This window comes from Bos indicus x Bos taurus, chromosome 1 (genome assembly GCF_003369695.1).
Source record: "Bos indicus x Bos taurus breed Angus x Brahman F1 hybrid chromosome 1, Bos_hybrid_MaternalHap_v2.0, whole genome shotgun sequence".
NCBI lineage: Eukaryota > Metazoa > Chordata > Mammalia > Artiodactyla > Bovidae > Bos > Bos indicus x Bos taurus.
Window position 1 is genome coordinate 71486663 of NC_040076.1, and position 14889 is coordinate 71501551.

Consider the following 14889-nt stretch of genomic DNA (forward strand, 5'->3'; position numbering starts at 1 on the left):
CATGGAGGGATGCCTTCAAGAGATCCTCCACATTTGGAGTAATCTGAGTATCCAAAGAGCAATAGCTGAAATCTGTATGCAGGTCAAGAACTGGACATGGAACAACAGACTGGTTCCGAATCTGGAAAGGAATACATCAAGGCTGTATACTGTCACTCTGCTTATTTAACTTATATGCAGAGTACATCATGAGAACGCTGGGCTGGAGGAAGCACAAGCTGGAATCAAGATTGCCAGGAGAAATATCAATAAACTCAGATATGCAGATGACACCACCCTTATTGCAGAAAGTGAAGAGCTCAAGAGCCTCTTGATGAAAGTGAAAGAGAAGAGTGAAAAAGTTGGCTAAAGCTCAACATTCAGAAAACTAAGATCATGGCATCCAGTTCCATCACTTCATGGAAATAGATAGGGAAACAATGGAAACAGTGAGAGACTTTATTTTAGGGGGCTCCAAAATCACTGCAGATAGTGACTGCAGCCATGAAATTAAAAGAGGCTTGCTCCTTGGAAGAAAAGCTAAGACCAACCTAGACATCATATTAAAAAGCAAAAACATTGCTTTACCAATAAAGGTCCATCTAGTCAAAGCTATGGTTTTTCCAGTGGTCATGTATGAATGTGAGAGTTGGACTATAAAGAAAGCTGAGTGCCGAAGAATTGATGCTTTTGAACTGTGGTGTTGAAGAAGACTCTTGAGAGTCCCTTGGACTGCAAGGAGATCCAACCAGTCCATCCTAAAGGAAATCAGTCCTGAATATTCACTGGAAGGACTGATGCTGAAGCTGAAACTCCAGTACTTTGGCCAGTTGATGCAATGACTCACTGGAAAGACTCTGATGCTGGGAGGGATTGAAGGAGGGAGGAGAAGAGGACGACAGAGGATGAGATGGCTGGATGGCATCACCAACGCGATGGACATGAGTTTGAGTGAACTCCAGGAGTTGGTGATGGACAGGGAGGCCTGGCATGCTGCAGTCCATGGGGTGGCAAAGAGTCAGACATGACTGAGCGACTGAACTGAACTGACTGAACCAAATAACTGAGATAGACTGTAAACACTAAGTAAGTAACATCCTTCATGCCATAGTGATAGTTGTTGTGTTTTCTTTTTATAGTGATAATTTTATTCAGAACAGCAAGAATAAAGTGTGGGTGTAGGGCTATTTAGTCACCTCTGCAGGGGACCATCACATAAACTACTCTAAAAACTGGTCATTAAAAGAAAATATAAGCTTTACCCTATCTTTTTAGGAGAAAGTTTCAACCCTAACTGATTGGGATAAGTACTTTTTACAGAAGAACACCAACTAATAAATACAAATGGAATGATAAAATTAGAAAGGATAATCAACACATTTTGAAACTTCTAATGGAATTAAGTGATGTAGGCAAAGATCATTAATGGGCGAATCAGGTAAATATTTACTCAATACAAGGTGCTAAATTGCTACCCCCAAAGATACTTAATAACTACAAAAAGAAAATCATAACTGTACAAGGAGGATCTGGAGGTCACCATCTCTAAGTAATCATACTTAATCATCACAAGTGCAACAACCTGATATCATATGCTTCCTGCTGTGATGCAATCTAAAGTACTATATATCATTATGAAGTCTGCTTACCAAAAATGAGTCTAATCAACCTTGACATCTAACTTCTGTTATCAGAAATGTAAGACTTACTGAAATGACTTAACATGAAAAAACAGATTGCTGAACAAATACACACTATGTATTATACTGTAAGACAACTGGCATGGTCTCTTCAAAAAGCCATTTAAAGGGGTAAAAAAAGATGGGGAGGCCATTCCCCTAGATTTTGAGTGAGTAAAGACAATGTACCAGGTTTGGTATGTGCCCTCCTGACTCACTGCATTGCCTGCCCCCAGACCTCCACATCTGCTTTTCATCCTGAGCTGCCCTGGCAACACCTCGTGCCTCTGGCCTGTCGTCCACAGTTCACCCTCTCACCTTCTTACTTGCAGCTTTCCTGTAAAACCAAATACCATATCCCCCGCACCCACAAATCCACAACCCTGAAGTACAGGGGAACTGATGGTCACCAGAAGCCAGAAGAAATTCTCTATGGCTTCTCAGAGATGCTATACCCAAGATTCAGCAATCAGTCACACTTAGCAGCAGGAAGCATCCTTGTATTAGTTTTTCCTTATTTCCAGATTATTCACCTTTTCCCTTACTTGTGCTCCCTAGGAGTGAATGAACTCTCTAAATAAAGTACCTAATAAAGCATTAGCTCTCTGCCTCAAGTTCTGTTATCAAGGAAATTCAGATAAAAATTGACTTAATGATTAAATTCAGTACATGAATCTTAACTGGCTTTTTAAAAGTCCTAAAAGCTAGATCAGAATCAATTGTGGATTGGAGAGATAATTTAATAATATTTATTAACTTTCTTAGGTGTGATAATAGTGTAAGGTTACACAGGAGAATGTTTGACTTTGGGAGACATATGAAGTTTTTACAAGTTAAGTGCATGATGTCTATGCCTGATTTTCAAATAGATTCCCCAAATACACATACAGAGAAAAGGCAAATGTTATAAAATATTAGTAAGTGTTGACTCTACATGAATGTTTGTTGGTCTGTTCTTTTCATTTTACAAAATATCTCATAATTCAGTCACTTGGCAACTCCATTATCACATATATCCATCCTTAACTGTATTACTGAAACAGATTCCTAACAGGCCTCCTGCTCTACCCTTACTACAGTGAATTTTCAGCAAAACATCCTGGATGATCCTTTTAAAGGTTAGGTTAAATGATGCCACTCCTCTGCTCCAAAACTTTGCAAATGCTTCACATGATCTGCCCCTGTCTTACACTCTGACCTTATCTCCCACTGTTCCTTACTCACTCTGCTCTAGCCCCACTGGCCATACTGCTATTTCTCATATATTCCAGCCTTCTTCTTGCCTTGGTCTTTATACTGGTTATCCCTCCAACAGTTGGATTAACTTCCAATTCTTTACACAAGTATCACCTCAATCAGGCCTATCATAAATACCCTATTGAAAATTGCAAAGCATCTCCCCCACACACAATCTGCCATCCCTGTTCCTCTTAATCCCCTACTCTTTCTTTCTTCTTATCACTTATCACCTTCTAACCTACTAGATAAATGCATGATATACAATAGGTACTCAGTATCTGTTGACTAAATGAATTGACATTCAAAATAAAATGACCAGTGACCAAAGAAGAAAAGAATTCTAAAGGATGAGTGGAGAAACAGGCAGTGGCCAAACAATTTGGGATTTGAGTCTCATGAGGGATTTTCTACTTCATTCTGAAAGGAATGGAAATCTAATCAAAGGTAATGACATAATTTGCATTTTATAAAGATAATCCTGTAAATAAATGGTCATAAATTCAAAATGGGAAAGTGTGAACACAGACAGGCCAAGAATCTAGGCAAAAAAATGAGGATGGTTTAGACTAGAGTGGCAAGAATGAGACATACTGGAATGCTGATTCATGTGAAACTTTGCAAACTGCAGCACAAATTAGATGTAAATGTGAAAGCCAAAATAAAAGCCTCTAACAAATAATACAGTAGAATATCTTTATGACCTAAGAGTTGGAAAACACTTCAAAGGGCACAAAAAGCATTAAGCATAAATTGAACTATATAAAAGAAATATTGATTATTAAAAGATTGTACTTGATAATTAAAAGATTAAAAAGAATGCTTCAGAGAGGGGAAAAAAAATACATATTATACATATACCTGACAAAGGAATCATTCCAGATAGAGACCTCCTACAAATCAGTAAGATAGAAAACATAACTCAGGAAAAAGTGTTAAAAACTTGAACACTTCAAAAAAGATAGCAAAATGAACAGTAAACATATGAAAAGGTGTTTGTTAATCTTGTTAATGAAGAAGTGCAAATACAACTATGAAGTACCAGTACGCACCTACCAGAATGGATGAAATTATTAATAAAAAGACTAATAACAAGTGTTGACCATTACATGAAAAATGAAACTTACACATACTAGTGGCAACTATATTAATAAAAACAGGTATAATCATTTTGCAAAACTGTTTCCATTATGTACTAAACCTAAACATATCATTTTCACAATTGGGTATATAAGCAACAGAAACGCATACACAGGTGCCCAAAAAATATACACAGTTCTGCTGTGTTATTCTAAAAATATAAATTTGTTCCAATGCAACTGATGTATTAGGGAACAATATGATCAAAGCACAAATTTCACATTTGCTTATGCACAATCCAATCTATGAGAAACACTAGGTAAGGACAGAAAATTGAACCCAGATGGAAAAAGACACATAGGAATACATAAAATGTTCATATTTCAGGCTTTAGTTAGAATGTTATGAGTCACACTGGTGGTATAACTTCTCCTCTACTTTCAGATCAATCTCCTCACCAGCACTTCACAATAACTCACAAGCCTCAACCAGGACACACACTCTCATATCAAGCAAGATTTTTTTTCATGGTAAAATGTCATATATATTGTAATTTATGCATTTCTTAATCATTTAACATTTGCGAACCGTGCTGCCATTTTCGTTAGGTCCTTAGCTTTGGTATATGTGGCACCTACAAGTTTTAAGTTTTGAGTCCTCCATTTTCTAAATATATAAGCCCTGTGATTTTTATTGAACACCTTTGCAAAGTATGGTGATTTTTAAGAAGTTAAACATTGTGCTATGGCAGATATAACCATAAAAGAATATTCAAAGCAGCACTAACCCAAAACTAGAAACAAGTCAAATATTCATCATCAACAGAATGGATAAATACAGTGTGGTTATATCATAAAATGGAATATTAAACAGCAGAAATAAACAAAAAACTTCAAATTATGAATGAAATTCACACCTGAAAAAAAGCTAGATACAAGAAGTTAGAGTACATACTATATGACTTAATATATACTTTTAAGAGAGGCAAAACTGATCTATGGTGTTGGAAATTAAGATAGCCCTTTGAGGAAAGGGGAGTAGGTGGTGAACACAAAAGGGAAGAGGGAGATTTGGGGGTACTGGTATATTTCTTTTTTAAAATTGAAATATAAAGGACATACTATAAAATTCACCAAATTCTAAAGTGCACAATTCAGTGGTTTTTAGTATATTCACGGAGTTTTGCAACCATTATCACTGTCTAATTCCAGAACCCATTAGCAGTCATTCCATTTTTTCCCCTGACCTGATATATTCACAATGCAATAATTCATCAAGCTGCTAAGTTGCTTCAGTCATGTCCGACTCTGTGCAACCCCAGAGACGGCAGCCTACCAGGCTCCTCTGTCCCTGGGATTCTCCAAGCAAGAGAAGTGGGTTGCCATTTCCTTCTCCAATGCATGAGGGTGAAAAGTGAAAGTGAAGTCGTTCAGTCGCGTCCAACTCTTTGCGACCCCATGGACTGCAGCCCACCAGGCTGCTCCGTCCATGGGATTTTTCCAGGCAAGAGTACTGGAGTGGGGTGCCACTGCCTTCTGCTTTCATCAAGCTATACATTTATAATTTGTGGACCTTTACGTATGAATATTACATAGTACTTCCATAAACGTATAAAGTTACTGTTTAGAAGACTTCAGATTAAACCTGGTAGACTGAATATATGCTTTAACTCTACTATCTCCTAACTCAAATTAAAGCAAGTGGATTATTTTACAGCATTAAATACAAGGTCAAACAGAAAGGGAAAAGAGATATCCTCCCTATACCACTGAGTCAGGTAATTTTGCTCCCATAAAAATGAACTCACAAGGGCTGAAAAGGGGGACCGAAAGACAGCAGAGACAACTGAAAACAAGACTACATTACTGAAAGTGGATTTCCTGTGTATTATGTTTGCTCTATTGTTGTTCAGTTGCTAAGTCATGTTTGACTCTTTGTGACCCCATATCCTACAGCACATCAGGCTTCCCTGTCCTCCACTATCTCCCAGTTCAGTTCAGATTTGTCACTCAGTCATGTCTGACTCTTTCCAACACCATGAACAGCAGCACACCAGGCCTCCCTGTCCATCACCAACTCCCGGAGCCCACCCAAACTCATGTCCATTGTGTCGATCATGCCATCCAACCATCTCATCCTCTATTGTCCCCTTCTCCTCCTGCCTTCAATCTTTCCCAGCATCAGGGTCTTTTCAAATGAGTCACCTCTCTGCATCAGGTGGCCAAAGTATTGGCGTTTCAGCTTTAGCATCAGTCCCTCCAATGAACACCCAGGACTGATCTCCTTTAGGATGGACTGGTTGGATCTCCTTGCAGTTCAAGGGACTCTCAAGAGTCTTTTCCAACACCACAGTTCAAAAGCATCAATTCTTCAGTGCTCAGCCTTCTTTATAGTCCAACTCTTTCATCCATACATGACTACTAGAAAAACCATAGCCTTGACTAGACGGACCTTTGTTGGCAAAGTTATGTCTCTGCTTTTAAATATGTGGTCTAGGTTGCTCTTAACTTTCCTTCCAAGCAGTAAGCGTCTTCTAATTTCATGGCTGCAATCATCATCCCCAGTGATTTTGGAGCCCAGAAAAATAAAGTCAGCCACTGTTTCCACTGTTTCCCCATCTATTTGCCATGGAGTGATAGGACCGGATGCCATGATCTTAGTTTTCTGAATGTTGAGCTTTAAGCCAACTTTTTCACTCTCTTCTTTCACTTTCATCAAGAGGCTCTTCAGTTCTTCTTCACTTTCTGCCATAAGGATGGTGTCATCTGCATATCTGAGGTTATTGATATTTCTCCCGGCAATCTTAATCCCAGCTTGTGCTTCTTCCAGCTCAGCGCTTCTCATGATGTACTCTGCATATATGTTAAATAAGCAGGGTGACAATATACAACCTTGATGTACTCCTTTTCCTATCTGGAACCAGTCTGTTGTTCCATCTCCAGTTCTAACTGTTGCTTCTTGATCTGCATATAGGTTTCTCAAGAGGCAGGTCAGGTGGTCTGGTATTCCCATCTCTTTCAGAATTTTCCACAGTTTGCTCAAATTCATGTCCATTGAGTCAGTGATGCTATCTAACCACCTCATCCTCTGCTGCCCTCTTCTCCTCTGGCCTTTAATCTTTTCCAGCATCAGGATCTTTTCCAAGAAGTCAGCTCTTCACATCAGGTGGCCAAAGTATTAGAGCTTTAGCATCAGTCTTCCAATGAATATTCAGGGTTGATTTTCTTTAGAATTGACTGATCTGATCTCTTTGCAGTCCAAGGGACTCTCAAGAGTCTTCACCACCAGCACAGTTCAAAAACATCAATTCTTCAGCGGTTGGACTTTATGGTCCAACTCTCACATCCGTACATGACAAAAAACCTAGTTTTGACTATATGAACCTCTGTTGGCAAAGTGATGTCTCTGCTTTTTAATATGCAGTCTAGTTTTGTCATAGCTTTTCTTCTAAGAAGCAAGCATCTGTTAATTTCATGGCTGCAGTCACTGTCACTGCTTCTAACTTTTTTCCCTTCTATTTGCCATGAAGTGATGGGATCAGAGGCCAAGATCTTAGTTTTTTGAATGCTGAGTTTTAAGCCAGCTTTTTCTCTCTCCTATTTTACCCTCATCAAGCAGCTCTAGTTCCTCTTCACCTTCTGCCATTAGAGTGGTATCATCTGCATACATGAGACTGTTATTTCACTTGGCAATCTTGATTCCAGCTTGTGATTCATCCAGCCCTGCATTTCGCATGTACTCTGCATATAAGTTAAATAAGCAGGATGACAACATTCCTTGATGTACTCTTTTCCCAATTTTGGATCAGTCTGTTGTTCCATGTCCAGTCCTAACTGTTGCTTCTTGACCTGCACACAGGTTTTGCAGGAGGCAGGTAAGGTGGTCTGGTATTCCCATCTCTTGAAGAATTATCTAGTTTGTTGTGATCCACACAAAGGCTTTGGCGTAGTTAATGAAGCAGAGATGCTTTTCTGAAATTCTTTAGCTTTTTCTATGATCCAATGTACGCTGGCAATTTGATCTTTGGTTCCTCTGCCTTTTCTAAACTCAGCTGTATCTGGAAGTTCTTGGTTTTCATACTTTTGAAGTCTAGCTTGAAGGATTTTGAGCATTATCTTGCTAGCATGTGAAATGAGTGCAATTGTGCGGTAGTCTGAACATTCTTTGGAGTTGTCCTTCTTTGGGATTGGAATGAAAACTGACCTTTTCTAGTCCTGTGGCCACTGCTGACTTTTCCAAATTTGCTGGCATATTGAGTGCAGCACTTTCACAGCATCATCTTTTAGGATTTGAAATAGCTCAGCTGGAATTCCATCAGCTACACTAGCTTTGCTTGTAGTGATGCTTCCTAAGGCCCACTTGACTTCACACTCCAGGATATCTAGGCTCTAGGTGAATAACCACACCATCATGGTTATCCTGGTCATTAAGACCTTTTTTGTATAGTCCTGCCACCTGTTATAATCTCTTCTGCTTCTGTTGGGTCCTTATCATTTCTGTCCTTTACCGTGCCCATCTTTGCATGACATGTTTCCTTGATATCTCCAATTTTCTTGAAGAGAGCTCTAATCTTTCCTATTCTATTGTTTCCCTCTATTTTGCACTGTTCAAAGAAAGCCTTATCTCTCCTTGATAGTCTCTAGAGCCCTACATTCAGTTGAATCCATTGTTCGTTTCTGCCTTGCTTTTCACTTCCCTTCTATCCTCAGCTATTTGTAAAGCCACCTCAGACAACCACTTTGCTTATGGTTACTGTTTCTTGTACAGTGTTACAAACCTTTGTCCATAATTCTTCAGGGACTCTACCAGATTTAATCCCTTGAATCTATTCGTCACCTCTACTGTATAATCATAAAGAATTTCTTTTTAATCTACCTAAATTAACTCTTTTATCACAGAGTCACACTATACTTTTCGATCTGCAACCTGCTTTCAATCATTTAATAACATATAGGAGATATAGAGACTTGTATTTTTACGCGTGCTACTTTATATTGCATTAAGTGGCTGTACAATAACATGTTTATCCAGTTTCTTACTAATAATCATTTAGATTGCTTTGTTTTTTACTAATTTTATAAGTAATACTGTAATGTACATATATTTTTAATATATATTAACAGTTTGTGAGTCCATCCATGACATATACTGGATCAAAGGATATGAATATTTACTGTCAAGCTATCTTTAAAAATTGTTATACACAGTATTCTCCTACCAACAGTATAAGAGTTTCTGTTTCCTCATACTGAATCTTTGACAGTCAAGTTAGTGAAAAATATTCTGTTCATTTTTTTTAAGTTACATTGACCATCTCTTCATAGGTTCATTGGTCCATTTATATTTCTTTCCCTCCAAACTGCCCATTCCTATCCTTTGGTCACTTTCCTATTGAATTTGGCCTTTTTCTTCTTACTGACCTATAAGAGGTTTCCTGAGTTAAAAGGGTTAGAAATTCATTCCTTTTTTTATACGTGATGGAATTTCTTCCCAGAGTATCATTTCTTATTTCCTCATTGTATCTTTCAAGATATAGAAATTCTACAATCAAAGTTCAAACAATCAAACTCTGTAAAGTCCACAAAGAAATTCTACAATTCTACAGAGTCAGTAACCTTTTCTTTGAATTTTTCAAGATTTTCTTTGTTGTCATGTTTAGAAAAGCTTTCACTCTATCCAAAAATAATTTAAAAGTTTATTTTTATGGGTTTTTTTTAAACCTTTGAATCTTTGCTCCATTTGAAATGTACTGTATCATCACAAACAGGATTACCATAGACTAAATGTATCCTTCTCCAAATTCACAGGTTGAAATTCTAACCCCAAATGTGACAGTATTAACAAATGGGGCCTTTGGGAAGTGATTATGTCTTGAGTAGAGATTTTGTGAATGGCTTTAGTGCTGGTACAAAAGAAATCTCAGAGAGCTTCTTCACACCTTCTCTGGTGATGAGGACACAGCAAGAAAATGGTCACTGATGAACCAGAAAGTGAGATCTCACTACACAGTGAATCTATTAGTGATTTGATCTTGGACTTCCCATTCTCCAGAACTGTAAGAAATAAATCTGTGTTATTGATAAGCTACTCAGTCTATGGCATCCTGTTTGAGCAGACAAAAAGAATATGCGTGCCCCCTCTGTTGGAATTTCTCTTTAAATCAGGCAGTTTCTCCTACTCTTGCATTTTGCTTCCTTTCAAATATTCTTCTCCTTACAATCTCTAAAAGTAATTGCTCTTATTTTAGAATGGATTTGTTTTTATAAAAATGACACATGCTCATTATGTTTTGAAAGTAACAGAAAAGTACTAAGAAAAAATATCCCCATCACCCACAATCATTAATATTACACAAACATTTCCAAACATCTCACTAGGCATATGTTCAAAGTAAAAGAAAGATATACCAAAACCAAAAAAAGTTATAATTAAATGGAATACTAATTAAATGAATTAGTATTACTAGGCATATGTTCAAAGTAAAAGAAAGATATACCAAAGCCAAAAAAGTTATAACTAAATGGAATACAAACTAAATTAATATTATGATACTAATTAATACTTTTAAAAATAGCATTAATTCTTATTTTATTACATCAGAAGAAATAGAAGAAAAACAATCACATGGCTACATATTAACTGACAATGGGAATCTTGCAAGAGTTAGATCAGTTATCAACAGTTAAAAAAATAAAAGGGCAAGAAAGAAAAGTGGATAGATGCTTTCCAAGACAAAAATTTTTACTTAACAGAATAAGAGAGACAAGCCAAGGTGGAAATTGATCAATCTCAAATACTTTTTGCAAAAGTAACTCTTTAAGATAGTCCTGCAAAAGTGAACACAAAGTGAGAGAGAGAAGATCATGATGCACACCATTTTGTCTGAAAAAGACTATTTTTTAATCCAAAAATTTGGGCACTGTGTAAAAATACTCTAAGTTTTTGTGTAAGACAAAATATTTTCATGATTTTCATTTTTTCAAGTTACAGTCCAATAAAAACTTTTGTTTGCATTTGTTTAAATTCAAGTCAGCAGATTCTCTTCAACTGGGTAAAACATGTGAGGTGAATTAAATGATCCAACTCTCTTTTCAGTCCCAAACACTGTGCCCCTAAGAGTCTAAAGTAGAAACTGAAATAAGAGATCAAATTAAAGGTGACTTAAGCAGGTTTTCTGTCCAAATGAAGCATAAATGGATGGCTAACACGGGAACATCCTTTCCTTCTTTCCCTCAAAAGAAAAGAAATCAAATCTCCAAATATGCCAAGCTTATTATTTTTTAAGTCTTATAACTGTCATCCACCAGTGTATTTCAAAACTATTTGCATTTTCAGATTAACATCTTCAGGTATTCTGTCCTCTCTGCAAAACAGTACTTGCCTTCAACTGACCTTAGCTCACAGATTTTTCTCTTTGTCGATCAAAGCTAGGACTTGATGGACATATCTCAACTTTCCCTTACTAAGTCCACCCATGAATGGGTACAGATTTCAAACACCACTACAGCATTTTCCATGCACCAAGCCCTACTTAACATTTTGTAACCATATTTCCTTCTCCTCTGCATTCCTAATTAATAAGATCTGATATTTGCAGTCTGAAGGGTATTATTTTCCTATTAATTTTAGATACCTTTACTATGTCCATAATACACCTTTCAGGAGATGCAGAAACCAGCAATGCAAAAAGCGTTCTAGGTATCAGTGCCTCACAATTTTATAAAAGTTAAAATGTTTCCAATACTATTCTTAATGGAATTCAATGCATAGTCGATCTTTCAGACTAAAATCTATATGGAAATTAACTTCCAGCATGCAGAACTGTCCATTTATTTAACCTTAATGAACATTTACTTTTACTGGTTACACTGAGCCAGCCATAATCTACACAGTCTCCTATAAAATTAGACAAATCAACTTCAAGAACTCTATGCTTTATAATTATAGCTCAGCACCATAAATGAGACAGTAGAAAAATAAAGTTATTAAATAAGAAGCCAATTCTCTTAAAATTTCACATGGTTCTTAAAATTCTTTATACAATAAATGTGAAACAGAAACTATATTACTGATTAACATTTTAAACATCTATCTGAAATGGACTAGAAGTTGCTCAGTCGTGCCTGACTCTTTGCGACCCCATGGATAGTAGCCTGCACCAAGCTCCTCTGTCCATGGGATTTTCAAGGCAAGAGTACTGGAGTGAGTTGCCATTTCCTTCTCCAGGGAATCTTCCCAACCCAGAGATCGAACCCAGGTCTCTCACATTGTAGACAGATGCTTTACCATCTGAGCCACCAGGGAAGTCTGAAATGGACTAATGTAAGTGCAAATGATATATCTAATACAGGGAACAGAAACTGAAATTATCTAAGAGAAAATGACAAAAACAATAAAATAGGAAAATAAGGACACACTGGTAACATAACACTAAAATTTCTAACCAAAGAGAAAAATATAAGGACATACTACAGTTCATAAAGAGAACTGTGAAATGGGTATTATTATGTCTACAATCAGAAGGTAGACTTACCCAAATTAGCCAAATAAACTGGGTCAAGTTATTCATTTTTGTTGCAATTTCTTCATCTTTAAGATGAAGGGGGGTGGGTTGGGGATGAGATGTTCTCTGATTCTTCTGGCTCTAAAATTCTATAGTTCTATGTTATCTCATATAAGAGGAAACTGAGAATTTCTCTATTTCATTAACAAAGGGCTGTGTGGTTGCTGCCTACCAATACTTTTCCCTGATTCAATTTTCCAGGCACTTCTCCAGCAGTAATTAGAAGATACTAGAATCAAAGTCAGTCAGACAACTACCTTCAAATGACTAATGTGCCTCAGACAGAATCCTCATTACAAAACACTTCACATCTCTGTTATGCCATATATAACTCCACCAGCAATAAAAGATCACAACAAAAAAGAACATTACTAAAATAGTTATGAAAGCTCAAAGAAATACAACTTTTAACTTCAAAAACAATAGAGAAACCAATGCTGTCCTTAAGCATTATTGATCAGTCTCTAGTGAGATTTAACAATGCAATCCTTCAAGCCAATAAAGAGAGAATCCTAGAGATAAATTTAACAACTGCTGTCTGAAAAAAAAATACCAGAGCAAAACCAGCTTTTCAAAGTAAAGTAGTTTCTATCTAATTATCCCAGAAAGGAGCTGCACTGATGTTTACCATGCAGAGTATTCTTTAACAGTCTAAAGACTTTAAGTAATACTAAGACTAACAAGGCTAAAGTAATACTAATAAGACTAAAGTAATACTTTAACAGTCAAGTATTTCATACTTTGAACCATTTACATTTTAAGACAGCAGTACCAGAAATTGAGCTTTTTCTTCAAAAATATTTTTAATCCCATCTTTTTCATACCATTATAAAAGATACTCCCACAAAATATCCATTTTAATGAAATGAAAAAACTTAGGAGCCCTAAGTAATTGATCACTAAAAACAGCTTAAGGAAAATTTTTTTATCTTACCTCTACACTAGGGCTAAGGCTGCTTGGCAGTGTTTCTGAAGTCACAGTAGTGCTTGGAAGGCTGGAAATTTCCCAAGTATTTACAGGCTGTATTGGTTCAGACTGCTTTGAATGATCTATACATTTTGGATTATCCAGTAAGGTCACTTCATAAAATTCTTGAATATCTAGAGGTGAGGAAAGGAAAAGAAAAATTCAAAAGTAATTTGTATTTTCTAATTAAACTATGCATTGCTAAAACAATATAACTCAAAAGCAAAACTTTTACTCCAATTAGTAAAATAAATCCAATCTTATAATGTACTTAAACAGTGAGTATTTTATTTCATCACAGTCATATCAGAACCTGCAGGGCACAGTGTAAAACACACAGGCTTTTTATACCTCATAGTCAGTGCTGAGTTCAAATCCCTATTTCATCACCCTACTATCACCTGTATAGGCAAGTTACTTGCCTCTTATTACTGTGAATTGTTACAAGGATTCATGTACTGCATGTAAAGTGCACACTGGCACATACACAGCTCCTAAAGATAGAAGTTAACATCATTATTTTGAATTCTGCAGAAATAAGTCATTACTGATATTTTATAAATTTGTATCACCAATATCCAGGTTTGGAACATAAACGACTCAAGTGGTTTAAACTGCCCTAGTAACCAAAGTTAAGACAAAAAAAGAATAATATTTAATACAAAAATCAAAGAATTGCGAAATATTTTTAGATACCCTCACATTCAAATAGTTAAAAACAGTAAGTTAAAATATTTTGTTATTTTAGAAACAATCAGTTAAAAGTATGGCAAAACACTAATAGAAACGACAAATGTACTTATAGAAGCACAGAATAATTTGGAAGATTAAGTTACTCTGTTATCAACTGGAATTACATGAATTTAGTATATTAACATTGGTTATGCTGCTCAGAAACTCTGAATGGTAGTTATATAATGTTTAAGTACACCACTACTAGTTTTTTATTTATCTTCTGGTATAATTTTGAGTTGATATTTTTTAAAGGAGGGAAATTATTATTTAACAGCAAAGATGGGGTATTATCTTGTACAGAACCAAAGACAATAACTGTAAATTCGCTAAGCTGTGTCCAACTCTTTTGCAACCCCATGGACTGTAGCTTTCCAGGCTCCTCTTGCCAGGGATTTCCCATGCAGGAATACTGGAGTGAGTTGCCATTTCCTTCTCCAGTGGATCTTCCAGACCCAGGGATCAAACCTGCATCTCTTGCATTGGCAGGTGGATTCTTTACCACTGAGCCACTAGAGAAGTCCAGAAATAACATTTAGAAAGGATAACTTTTGTTTCTCAACATGATGAAAACATTAATATCTCCTTTAAAAAACATCAGAAGACAGCAGAAACAAAGTAACTCCCTTTATAGTTTTGATAACCAATGGAAC

General features: G+C 36.4%; 1 protein-coding gene across 16 annotated transcripts in view; it reads right to left on the reverse strand.

The window, feature by feature from the left end:
* DLG1 (discs large MAGUK scaffold protein 1) overlaps window positions 1-14889 on the reverse strand; it is a 270922-nt gene that overhangs the window by 233961 nt on the left and 22072 nt on the right. For all 16 annotated transcript variants that reach the window (XM_027537537.1, XM_027537543.1, XM_027537647.1 and 13 more), the window contains exon 4: window positions 13472-13638. In XM_027537537.1, coding sequence (XP_027393338.1) covers window positions 13472-13638 — 167 coding nt within the window. The remainder of the gene's footprint in view (window positions 1-13471; window positions 13639-14889) is intronic.